The sequence below is a fragment of the Bombus vancouverensis genome, chromosome 11 (assembly GCF_051014615.1).
Source record: "Bombus vancouverensis nearcticus chromosome 11, iyBomVanc1_principal, whole genome shotgun sequence".
In the NCBI taxonomy this organism is placed as follows: Eukaryota; Metazoa; Arthropoda; class Insecta; order Hymenoptera; family Apidae; genus Bombus; species Bombus vancouverensis.
The window spans coordinates 3,726,262-3,739,415 of record NC_134921.1 but is presented as its reverse complement, the minus strand read 5'-3'; the positions used below and the strand labels follow the sequence as shown (position 1 = coordinate 3,739,415).

Below are 13,154 nucleotides of genomic sequence, written 5' to 3'. Positions count from 1 at the left end.
CAATCCCACCGTTTATAATCTTCAAACCTATCAGCACTTAGATTCACGATCCGGCATACGACACGAAAAAGTAGCGAATGGTTCGACCCGATTTCTCGACATCCACAATCCAGATTTCTTTCCTGATTCCCCCGAATGACCGTGAGCAAAATGACCGCGAACCCGACAAAGGGTCCAGCCGAAAATGTTGAAAGCTTAATTTATATGCGATTTCGCGGCCGTCCGCATTCTCACAAGAGAGACCAAGGAAAGGAGACTTCTTCCCCGTACAGGGAACTGATTTCGATGCAGCTATTTCGTGGCTGTTCTAGGCCACCCTTTCCATCGACTTTTTTCCCGAGCTCCGTGCCAGTACGCTTCCGATGCTAATAGAGCTCGATTTCTCGATTATTTTGCTAGGTTGGCCCATAGAGTCGGCGTCGAAACGAAGGATAGAAGGCGAACGATAGAGAGATAGAACGGCTGAAAGCCACCCGGGTCGAGGGTAAAATACCAGGAAGGCAGATGTCGGAATTCTATATGTCTCCTAGCGCAAAATTTACATCCTACGGCCCTTCCACTTTGCTCTAGGACCTTACGATCGATACTCGCTTTATTTAGCGAGGTTTATGGCCTATCCGCGAATGTATCGTTTCTATGTTTCTCTTTTCTTGGGCCTGAATAAGTATCGTAATGGGGATTCTATATGGGTGGGAGTAAGTGGAGTGTCGAAGGAAAACATCAGCGTTCAATTGGACGTGAATTTTGTATTTATTGAACGCTAGCTGCACCGTTCTACCCACTTACGTATTTTGCGATAAATTTTGTCTCCATTAGAGTAAGTGAGTAGGTAGTGTTATATGGTGGAGACACGTTGCATTTGAATTTGAATTTCACAAGTCTACTGTGATAACTTTAGTTTCAAATGCGGTGTAGTGGCTAAGAGATGGAAAGAATAAAATTCGAATAATAGCAAAAAAGATTTTGGGCCGACATATCTTAGGAGTCTAGATCTCTTGTACTAGAAATAAAATTGACAGAAAACATCAGACAACGCTAAAGTTATTTCTAATTTATTTTCCATGTAGATCAGAAATATAAAATTATATGCCAGAAAGAATTTTATATATTCCGAAAAATAAATTTAATAAAAGATACCTATAAAAATTCGAAAAGGAGAAACGATAATACATAATCTCTTTTTTCTATTACTCTCTTTATCCTCCAATCTTCACACTTTGGTAACGCACAGTTATAACAATCGAAACAAAGTATCATTTTTAATTTCACAGTGACTTCAACAATCGTCCCAAGCATGAGTTAAGTCGGTTAAATGAATCGTAAAATCCGTTTAATATCATGACGCATCATAACCTAGTTGAATTTACATAACAGTTCGTTTAGTGGCACAAAAGCTAAACCGTCTAATGGTTGAATATTGTTATTCAAATGCCTGGTGGATACAACGACAACATAACTCGATAATCAGTCGATGATATATCTTACATTAATGACGAGTCGAGATATTATATGCAGATCGGATTATAGATTAGACGAAGTAGTGTTAAATGACGGCCTACCTGATGAAATTAATGAGAAACTTAATATCTTTGGTTGAAAACTAATCGATCGTATCGGTTTATTATGCACGAAAAGCATCGATCGTCTCGTGCTGATAAATCATTTAAATTCACAAAGAATCGAATTAGCTGTTCTTTAAGTTCGTCTACTAAGAGGATTTGGTTTCGATGTTAATCCTGACGCACCTATAGTGGTTAGAACGAGAACGACGCAATGCGGTAGTTTTCTTCATTGTAATTCTAATGATCGCTATTGTATACTTTGTGTGTAATAGAATATAGATGCGGAGAAATCTTTTCAAGTTAAAATCGTATGTAGGTGTGTTAAAAGTTTGGAAGATCTGCTGGAAGATGTTAGCTTCAGTAAAATTTAATAGAACAAATTATAACATATTTATATTTTACTGTTATTTTAATAATACTACTAATGTTAAATTTCAAATTCACGAATTTTCAAGTTTCAAATTTCCAAGCTATTGTATCTTCGATTCTCCAGAATTTCAAATATCCAATAACATATTACTTTATTTATTTATCGCATCATATATGTATATATGTGTATGTATATTGTTAAAAAAATTCCAAATTTTTCATTTCCAGGCCTCTATGTTAAATAAAAAAAATTCACCGGTCTCGAATCGATCATGCGAGAGATCGTATTCCCTGGTGCGTCGTCTAAAACGCGATATAAAATTCATACACGCTGCAAGCACGATATGCCATCATAAAATCGCGTTATACAGCGTTGCATATTTACCAGACCAGAACAAAATCTAGCTGTATAAATTTCAACGGCGTTTTTTACGAAGACCGCCCCTCAGACCTAAGCAAATCGAGCTGAAAAACGAAAGGGTGACATCATAAAGATCCCATGTGTCATGGCACACGTGTCACTAAGCAACGATACCAACTTTTTTTGCTGGTTATACGTTGCCTCACCTGCCCTATCCATTTTTCCCTCCTTATCGTTCAATTCATTTAATTAGTCACATATAACAATACCGATCTCGCGATACCTCTTTGTCATCTCCTATCTTTTGTCTCCTTTTTTCATTTTCCATCTTTTTTCTTTATTATTATACGTTTGATATAACGTACAGTATCGTTCTATGCATTCGATAACGTCCACCGAAAAAAATTTCACGCACTTGCAACCAACCGCGTATTTTTTTGCTTTATAGCAGCGAACGGTTGATCGATCACACATGGCTAGTATAAAAATTTTTCACGACCGGGATACCGCGTTCATTTGCATCGCGATTCGGCTTATAGTTTGTACTTTATTTGCACAAGCACCCGGAGAGGATAACGCGTTTCGTTTACGGTTGGACGAAAGGCAATCTGGTCGACAGGTATGCCTACCGGTCGGCACTATTACAGGAGCTCTGTATTACACTTAGCCTTTTATTAATTTAAGTTTCTTCTCTTAAAAATCATAGAAATTGATAACTGTATGTAATTGTGCGATCTGTGTTTACTTTTGCAACATTTGCAATCTCTAATGAACATGTTCTCGATTGAAACGATTTGCTAAAATGAAACCAATATATAAAGGTCCGAATACATAAATGCTAATAATTCCAATATAATCATCGTTCGATTCGTGGAAATTGAGAATTGTAGATAATTGAGCAATCTATATTAACATCTGTAACAATTTGTAATTAGTAATTGGTAACAATGACGTTTTGAATTGAAACGATCTGTTACGCCACGAGGCTTACCACAGGCTGTATTTTCTAATCGTCGCTCGCGGTTCTACAATGTCGCAGGCAAACCGTCTTATCTGCCCGCCGGATCATATACAATGTATCGACGAGAGCATAGTTGTCGCCAAGCAGCGAGCTCTAGAAACGTCGATTTTTGACCGTTACGTTTTTCACACTAGAAGAGGCATACGTGATCATAGGCGCGAGCGGTGGCGTGACCCGAGCATAGTGGGGGTCGTCTTCCAAATGAGACAAAGGAATAATCGAAGGGCGTTCAGTTCCTTCTGACGAGTCAAACGTGACACTTGGACAAATCTGACGAGCAAACGAATTTATCTAGAGATATCGCAAAGTCGAGTCAAATTTCTGTAACATCTTCATCATATTATTGTAAAATATATTGTTCTATGTTAACCTGTTAATACAGTGTTACATTCATTAAACCACCTCTGTTATCCTAACCGAAACAGGGGAACGACTATTTCGCGGCGTCGATTAACATAACCGTAGCGAGAATTTACGCCTCTCGCTGACGCGTTCTCCTAGCGACCGCGTCACTCCGCGAACGGTCGTAACACGATCTTCCGAATAAAAAAAAATGCAACGAGATCCTAATACATAAATCTAATCTGTATTTAGAGTGGGGATATTTATGCAAATTTATTTCTATTTAATTTCTATTTATTATTATTAAATATCGTAATAAATACACAACACTGCCAAATTTTCCATAAATGCATAAAATTTCGCATATTAGAATTTATAATAAATCCTAATATGTGATCTTAATATAGTTATTGCTCGATTCATTTAAAAAAGGAAGTTTTCATACAAATACTTTTAAAGCATTATGGAAAACATCACCGTTTTCTATTCTACATTATTATAACTGAATGATGAAATGTGATTTTTTCAAATGATTAGAACGCAGCTTTATAAAGTTATAAGTTATATTTTATAACGATCCACAAAACGTCCAACGGAACGTACTTTCAACCTATGCTATTTTAAGAGCCAGCAGTAACGCAACTCCTCCTTAAGGTCCCGTGAAAAATTAATCGGAGGCCATTTTCTGGTCGACCTCCGTAAAGGGATATACTTAACGAAATTATCGAGCGCGCGCGCGCTGCCCTTCGCGTCTATTCCCAGACTGATTCCATCCTTCCACGTGGAACTCACGATAATTCTAGCCTGCCGGGACAAAATGGGCCGCAAAATGGACGCCCATTAATGCCACTAATGATGCGTCCTTTCGCTTCACGATTTTCATAATACCTTACAAAGTTTGTATTTTATAAATATCCATATTCCCAAAAATTCTATGATCCCTGAGTAGATCCATGGTCACGATCGCCTCCACGAATCTCCCAAAGTTTTACATTGATCCATTTTAATTTCGATGCAAGCATGTCTCTCTGTCCCAAAAACACGCGCAAAAACTCTCGCAAATCCCGGACTTTATTCGCTGGTAAATCCCAAAATATCACCGCTTATCTCAGTTTCTTCGTGAAGGAACTTTCCTGCGTGTGCCTTTGTACGTGGTGAAGAGAGGCGGAACATTTCAGAAAGAAATCGAAATCGAAACGGTTCGCGCGCTTTCGACTGGCGGCAAATGAACGGTCCGAGAGTAGGCGTCGCATCGCCTCGCGAATCGTCACGTTTAACACATTGACTGCCACGATCGTTATCCGTAACCCACGTTCTATTAAATTTTTTAGAGCAATCGAAATAAGATAAATTTCATAGACCAAACAGTTTTCAACGATGCGATGAATTCACAGTGCCCTGTAAAAGTTTCCAGGCAAATAGATTTTTCATTTTATATTTAAGAAACGGTATTTTAAAGAATTTTAAGTAATATCATACAGCTATACATATAACAGTGTTTGTGAAACATACTATTTTCTGTTACTTATCAGGTTCTTATATCCATTATTTTACTATCACTATTAACTACCGACCTATTATTATACTTAAAATTCCTTTACATATCGCTTCTTGAATATAAAGATAAAAATTCATTCATCTATTTCATTCGTATATTTCAATCTATTGCAATTCTCAGGGAAAAATATCGAAAATTCGCGTGGCAGTCACCGTGTTAAACGGAAACACGTGCGCACTTTGCTGGTGGGCGTTGATTTACGCGTCTCTAATTGTTATACTTTGTACGGAACCGTCAATTAAGCGGGTATAGCTCATTCGCGTGTCTTTTCTGGCCTATCATTGTCTTGCCTCTCCCTTATAGCAGATCGTTAGATACAGCTCGTAGAGAATGCTACTACTTGTTCCATCGTACGAACGCAACAAGGCGGCTATACGTGCACGGCACACAGAGAGGAGCAAGACACGATGTCTCCACGACTAGGTAGAGCCTGTCTAATGGGAGGTGCACAAACTACGTAATTGCTCGAGATTACAGGCCCGAGAGTAGACCTCCTCCGTGAAGGCAGCGTGTTCCTTCGACGGTAGTTAAGCTGCCTTTTCCCTCGTCGTTCAACTATAATTACCGCAAGGTGCAAACTCGGAAAATTTTTCTCCTGCGCCACGATCGTTCCGTGTAATGCCAGGCTGCATGGTCGCGGTATTGTTTAATGGGACGTTAGAAAAGGCCAAGTTCCCTTTCTCGAGATAGACGTTTAAATCTAACGTGGGACTGACTAGTTATGGAAACAGCCTGACAGAGTAATAAATAACAGGAGCGTTTAACCTGGAAGGTTCATGGTGAAATTGTGCCGAGAGACACGTTAAACGGATGAATCTTAACGCGTTCAATGCTACGTTAACGCGTTACAATTCCAACCTCAATGACGAAATTTTTTTCAATTTTTTTGCTTGAAAAGCTTTCAAACAACTGAAAACGTACGTTGAAATTTACTTTGGAAATGTGTGTTGAAATTATTAATTTAATCAAGAATATTGCAAAATAGCAAAGACACAAATTATGTCTGTATCACAAGAATAACAAACAAGATTTAATTACCGACCATTTCCGGAGACAACCCGTAGAAATGTCGACAAAGATTGTAGGAACGAAGCAAAAACCATTGAAGACAGTTACAGCGATAAACGATCGAGCATGAAGATCTAAAGCGGTTGTCGCGTTGCCCGACCGTAGGCCGCCCGATATATGTATGTTTATATATCGATTTCGTCACACAGGAGCACATTCTTGTTCGTATATATGTACTCGACCTATTCATATATTTACTTATATGTACTATATGCATATGTATATCGACTTCGCACTGGACGTGTTAAGTGTTAGGGAAAATTTGCAGATGAAATTATGTATTTATATAGTTATATCAATTGAATATAAGTCTCTCTTATATCATCAATATCAATATCAAGAACATGCGATTCGAGAGATTATATAAGACATTATACACTTATTATGTTTTAAATTTTTGTTTTTGTAATGTTCGTTTTTTGAAAATTTATAATGGAAATATTCACAACGGAGCAACGATTAAGATCTTCAAAAAATTAAGCCTCGATTACTCTTTGTGATATAACGTTACACCAAACTGTAGTTTTTACAGAATGCAATTCACATTGATAAACAAGTCCAGCGTTTTACATTTTTCAAACAAAAATTTTAAAACATACGACAAGAAAAGTACACGGTTTTTAAATAGGAGAACGACATATGGGGCACCCTATAGAAATTAAAAAAATATGGGGTTGCACATTATATAACTAATCGTACCATTATTTACTCATCTTTTTAATCTATATAGCTAAGAACAAGAATCTATTTTTCTAATAAAAAAAGTGAAAATTTACAGATTTATGATGTTGGGGTAAAAGAGACGATATTACGTTCATGATATTATATAGATTTACTAAAGAAGCAATGATGAAAGAGTCTTATACAATTACCAAATCCTTTTGGGATGTTATAATAGTAATAACAGTGTCAAATTACTCTAAAAGAGCGTTCGTATGATCGATATTATTGTTAATATTTCAGAGTTCTTTTTATTGACAACGTATCGCCTAGATCTAGACTCCAAAGAGCCCCTTACGTTTGATGTTGTTGAGAACCTTAAATATTGACAAAAATATAGGTAATAATATCGACGTCGATAACGATCGCTCCGTAACGAACCGACAGTCTAAGTTCACCAAAAGACTTTAAACTATTCTGTTGTAGTACGAGAGATCGTTCACGCGTAATTTAATGCAATCGAGCCATTTTAAAGCGTAAGGACAGTTGAAAAAGACAAGACAGGCGTGTAGATTTGTAGAAAAAATACGTGTTTATTTGTTGATGTTCTATTACAGATTGATGATAGAAAAAATGATTAGAATTAGGCAAGTTGCTGGCGGTGGACACTCGAATTTTCTGACTTGGAATTTTCTCGAAATGGAGAGAATGGAAAGAATAAGTAATTGGTGAGTGCATGTTTCGAAGAAAGAGAAGTCTAATCCTTATGTACCGATCACATCAGGTAGCAACAGGCCTTGGAGCGACCGCACGCGACATTCCGTTGTCCGACTAACGGTTCACAAGCAATAAAACAATAAAAGGCGCTGCGTTTAAGAAAAGAAAGAAAAGTATGCCAATTCCGAAAAATTCAGCGTCGTTGGGTCTTCCTTGTTTATAAATCCTTAAACTATTTCTTAAAACTCGATGTCTTTATAATCGTATTGTTGCGCTGCTACAGATTCCAATCTTCAAGCGACCGAAAACGTCAAGATGTATATTGATCAAGCAAGGAAGCTTAAACGTCTCGTTTAGCTGTTTCAATATGTAAGATGATACCTGCGTTTCGTCGCATTCTATACTTTCCAAGGGTGTAGGCGAGACATCCTTATGTATCTGCTGATTAGCTTAAAAATGGGATTTTTGGCGCCTGGATGACTGTGTCTTGGACGGACGTTCGTAATCGACTATGGAAACTGAAGTTTTTCAGAGGGTAGCAAGGGGTTTGTTTGGATTCTATAATGGGATTCAAGTCTCGTGCTGGCGCAACGAAACATTCAGATGCTCGTTATTCAACGCTACAATCATTCAACGGAAAAAGACATTGTTTCAATGGATTTTCGATAGGTCACGAAGAATATTAATCGAGGGACCAGCCAGACAAAATCTTTCACAACAAGACTGATTCGATTCGAGATTTTAGCTACATCATTTTACCTACAATACACGCTATATTTGAATCCGCTGAATACAAGTATGTATGAAAAGAACTTTAGAACGTTGAAATTTTATGAGATTCTAAACTATTATGAGCGCAAGAAAGTAAATTTTAATTTATGTAGTAGGGAAAGACATTTTGACATTATTTAATTCTTTAAAATCATTAAAAACAGATACTTTCATTTATTTTATCGATTCAAAATAACTGAATCATGATAACTAAGGAATATGTCTGATGAAAGATATCGAAAATAGTAGAGAGTTCTGCAAACAGCAACATAAAAGTGGTACGAAATGGGAGAAACAATAAGCTCATAATTCGCTCATAAAAATGATAAAGAGTCTGGAAAATTTCCCAAATTGAAACACCGTAATATCAGAACTCAAATATTTTTTAAAACTTCACTCACCATTTGTAGACCGGAAAGTCATAAAGTTGCAACATCTTGACCATTTACCATACTCAGTCTGCAAACAGAATGAATAATACATATATTAGTTCGTTATAGTCGTTTAAATTTCTTCCAGATTCTAATGTTTAACAAATTTGATGTAGGCAGAAAATTATACTTGATTCCTTTGAATTATATCAAAAGCTTCTCACATAACCTAGTCCTTCCGTTTAAAACGACGAAATTCCAGGATGATTGCGCGAAATCACGGGAATTTTCTCCTAACCTTACGATTAAAGCAATTTAAAATTAGTCACCGAACGCGATTACGTGTTTAAACGCGGTAATTCCGGTTCGATTGGTCAGAAAGAATTTCCGGGCGAGAGATACGCGTGGATTCAGCGGGAAGAAAGAGGTTATCGACGAAGATTTTGGAACAGACAGCTGCCACTTACGGTGGCGTCACGACTTTCGGCCCTTCGGGACCGTTCTAGGGACTTCTTTTCCCACCCTGTAATTTCCGCCTTCCTTGAAACGGGATATTTTCTAAAATTGCACATTCTGGATCACCATCCTGCAGGCGTTGTGCCGCTGCGCCGCGTGGATCGCTTTCGATCGCTATGCCCTTTTAAACCGTTAAATTAACGAATCCGCCGCGCGATCCTTTCCCTCTTTCGGAAACCCTTGTATTTCCATGAAAAAGCGGCAAATATCTGAGAGTAACGTTAAATCGTCCTTTCTCGAGGAAAATTTCGGGAAAGTTTATGATGGGTGGTGTTATCCTTTCTCCATATTTCAGAAGAAGAGGGTAATGTAGAATATGGCAAAAAGAAAAAGATGTGTCTTTATTGACACACGTATGTTAAAAGACTAACGAGATAATAAAGAAGCTAAGAATTCTGGGTTCATCAAAATTATTCTTGACGGAATATTTTTTGAATAAAAATCGATGTGGCAAGTTTATGGAAAGCCTTTTAATCAGAAAATCTTCTAAAGGAAAGATCATAAAGCACAAAACGCTTGTCCCTGTAAAAGAGTCAAACTTTGAAACGGAAGATCAATATCATCGGAATAAAAGGTTTAAAAAGGGATTAGTCAGTAGAAATAGGTTTATCGGTAGATCTCCACAGTAGCCCAAAATTAGGAACCAAACGCAGAACGCTAACATTTTGTTGCTGAATTATATATTTGAATGAATCAGAAAAAAATTTGAAACAGATGTTTTCCTCGTTTTTAAGAAAATATTTATGTACCCATTTTCTTCCTCACCAATGTTTTAATAAAAGAGTCATAAACAAAATACAATGGTATTATACTTTTTAAACAATTGCAGTACATCAAAAGAGATGACAGCGCGACAGTGAAGCACGAGTTATATATTTGCGGAAGAAGATGAATCATCTCTCGCAAGTCGATGTCGAACAACGCAAAAGCAAGATAAAGCTTCTTTCGATGCGTTCAGCCAGTCGATTACACAGGCAAGCCGAAGCGTAAAACGTTGTACGAAATCCAGACGTGACTAATGTTAACGTATTTCGTGCAGGAAATGGCCCCGCTCGAAACGACCAGGCTTTTTTTTCATCCTCCTCCGCCCATCGTCCTACGTTCGAAACCGGATGGTGTTCCGAAAAAGGGAGTGAAGCACCAAAATACGATCAACGAGCATTCTTTACCACTCTGCCGAGTCTTACCTTTAAGAAGAACAACGTAACACTAACAATAGTCAAAGGTTACAGAACAAAATTGTTCACCGCTTTCTTCGAAGTTAAAGCTTTTCAGAGAATGTTTAGTCTGTGATATAATCTTTTTTGTGAATTCTAGGATTCGTTATAAGTAGACCGCGGATATTTATGTCCTTATAGGAAATTAGAAATTGCAAGAATACAGAAAATGCACAAAATATGTAAAAATATTCGAAATATAGAAAGTACAGTACCTATTTATTAGACTCTAAATTAATAAATTTCTATTTCCACCTAGACTCCATTTATTTAATTAAGTTTATAAAAATCTGCATAATTTAATTGAGTTTATAAAAATTTGCATAAAAATCTGCGGCTTAATTATGAAACAGTGATGAAACAGAAAATGTTCTATTATAAGATTTTCTACAATTAATATTTCTACCTAACTCCCAATTAAATGTATCTTATATAATTAATAAAATACGAATCTCAAATATAAATAATCGCCACGAAATGGATATTCCAATCGAGAGATATACTTTGTTGACATAATTTAAATTATTTTTCTGAACCATCCTTAGGCCAATGCACAGCGCGCAAGAAAATAATTCGATCTACTTATGGTTTCCTGTATCCATTGTTCGATCCTACGTTCCTGGCTCCTGGAAGCCGAAGAGCCAGCCGGTAATGGTGCTTGGTTACAATCCCATCCGAAAATATTGGATTACAAGCTTTGACATTTACCGACCGATCGTCACACGTCATTTACACGCTATTCTAGGTTGAAATTTCATGATAGATTCTCGAAAATTAATGTACCGTACTGTGGTATATTGCTGATTATGGTAAAGTCGATTAGGGGATTGTAGCTCAAAATATCGCACGATTATTTGTAAAATTCGAAACAATAATTTCTGATAGTGACCATTATCAGCCTATGAAAACAATCAGTTTAGAATAACTGCAAATGAGAGTGTCATGCGAAATATAGTAATTATAGCATGTTTCTACAGAGGTGGGTTAACAATCTAAGATGTAATGTTTGTAAGCTCTATAGTGATTATTAAATAATTAATATAATTAGTCAAACTAGTAAGATCCTTAATTATGCAAACAATATAAACTCTCCATGCTAATGTACTTAAAATGGAAACAATTGTAACTTTCTTGCAGAAAATATCGGGAAATTTTTTTAATTTCAGGGAATTTCAAATTCCGGCACTGCGACGATTGATTAAGTCCGAAATATTAACACAACAAGTTTACAAAGATAGATACAAAGATAATTATTTACCGAGCTGGATAGATTACTGATGCTGATAGCGGCTGATCAGGACCGATTTCCGAGAGTCGAAGATATGAACATTCAAACGAGTCCTCTTGGCTGATAACGAACGAAGGAGAAGTCTCATCTCTCTTCAAATTTTATCTGACTCATTTATAATGAGTTGTAATTACATCAGAATAAATGTGTTATTTAAATTACATTTCTACATGAACTACATTTTTCTTATTCGGGTTCACTCTTTCAGGCACTTTCATATAAATGTTCTCTGTATGCTGTCCTTTCAAAAAAGCTGTATTCGCGTTGCACTACCGAATCTTGAGCTACCTTTTGGTAGCTATTGTAAGAAGGGCGCACATAGGATCATATCGCATAACCGACAAAAAGGTTTTAAATAGTCAATTTCCGCTTTCTGGAAAAAGCCTTTTGCCTTTTTTATACGCGTCTGAACGTGACGTGTCTCGAAGTGCCACTGTCGTGAACCTTACACATGCATATGTATCTCTGACAAGCACTCTTTTTCTTCACTTAAAACCGCACAGAAAACGGACATTTTGGGATTAATATGCTGATGCTGGTTTTCTATTTCTTCCTTTCTTTTCGATATAGGCAATAAATGCACTCACATTTTCGGATATATCCATTTGATTTTCATACGGGTTTAATTTCTTCCGGGAGTCCTTAATAGAATATCCTTTTTTCTAACAATAAAAACATTTAGTTTCCTTCGTATCTTGTCTCCTTGTTTCGTCACGTTTCGATTTCTCGATGCTCTTCATGGACGGTTTGTGTTTTACACTCATGACAGCAAGAGGACTTATGACATCATCGGCAACGAGCATGCGCGACTCTTCCTTGAGAAAACGTTGACAAACTTTGATAATCACGTTTGTTGCTCAGAAGGAATATTCATTTAACGAGCCATGTTCTCGATTCTAGCCATGTGTTGGGAAATTGATGCGTTATGATCTATTCGCTATTCCTGGAACTTTTGCATGAGAACCAACCTATTAGAAGCGGTTTTCTGCTCGTGTATACTGCTTAATTTCATTCGTATTTCAGCAGTATGCAAATGTGTTGCAAGTGACTAAATGCTTTAGTTGAGAATATTCAATCGTGGTAAAAATAATACACATGACTTTTGCATTATTCATTGGCTATGCACCTCGTCTCTTGGCTACATTTTACATCATTCACTGGCTCAGTCTTTATACCGTCGACGATCTCTTTTACGTCGTTCGCTATGAAGACGGTATTCGCCTGGAATTTCCTAAGGCGGAAATTCGTTCCATAGAATTATTCATATGCGCTTCACTGTGAAACTAATATACTGAATATCGAATCACTGAACAAATGAGAAATCTTACGTAGA

The 13,154-nt window shown here is 36.9% G+C and overlaps 1 protein-coding gene across 3 annotated transcripts in view; it reads right to left on the bottom strand.

Moving 5' to 3' along the window:
- Positions 1-12,872, bottom strand: part of LOC143303342 (uncharacterized) — a 341,675-nt gene extending 328,803 nt beyond the window's left edge. For 2 of the 3 annotated variants that reach the window (XM_076622706.1, XM_076622707.1), the window contains exons 1-2: positions 12,409-12,872; positions 8,831-8,888 (exon numbers count right to left, since the gene is read on the bottom strand). In XM_076622706.1, coding sequence (XP_076478821.1) covers positions 8,831-8,888; positions 12,409-12,426 — 76 coding nt within the window. In that variant the 5' untranslated portion in view covers positions 12,427-12,872. Of the gene's footprint in view, positions 1-8,830; positions 8,889-11,791 lie in introns of all 3 variants that reach the window. The other variant, XR_013059525.1, reaches the window with a different exon arrangement.
- Between the last annotated feature and the right edge of the window lie 282 nt (positions 12,873-13,154).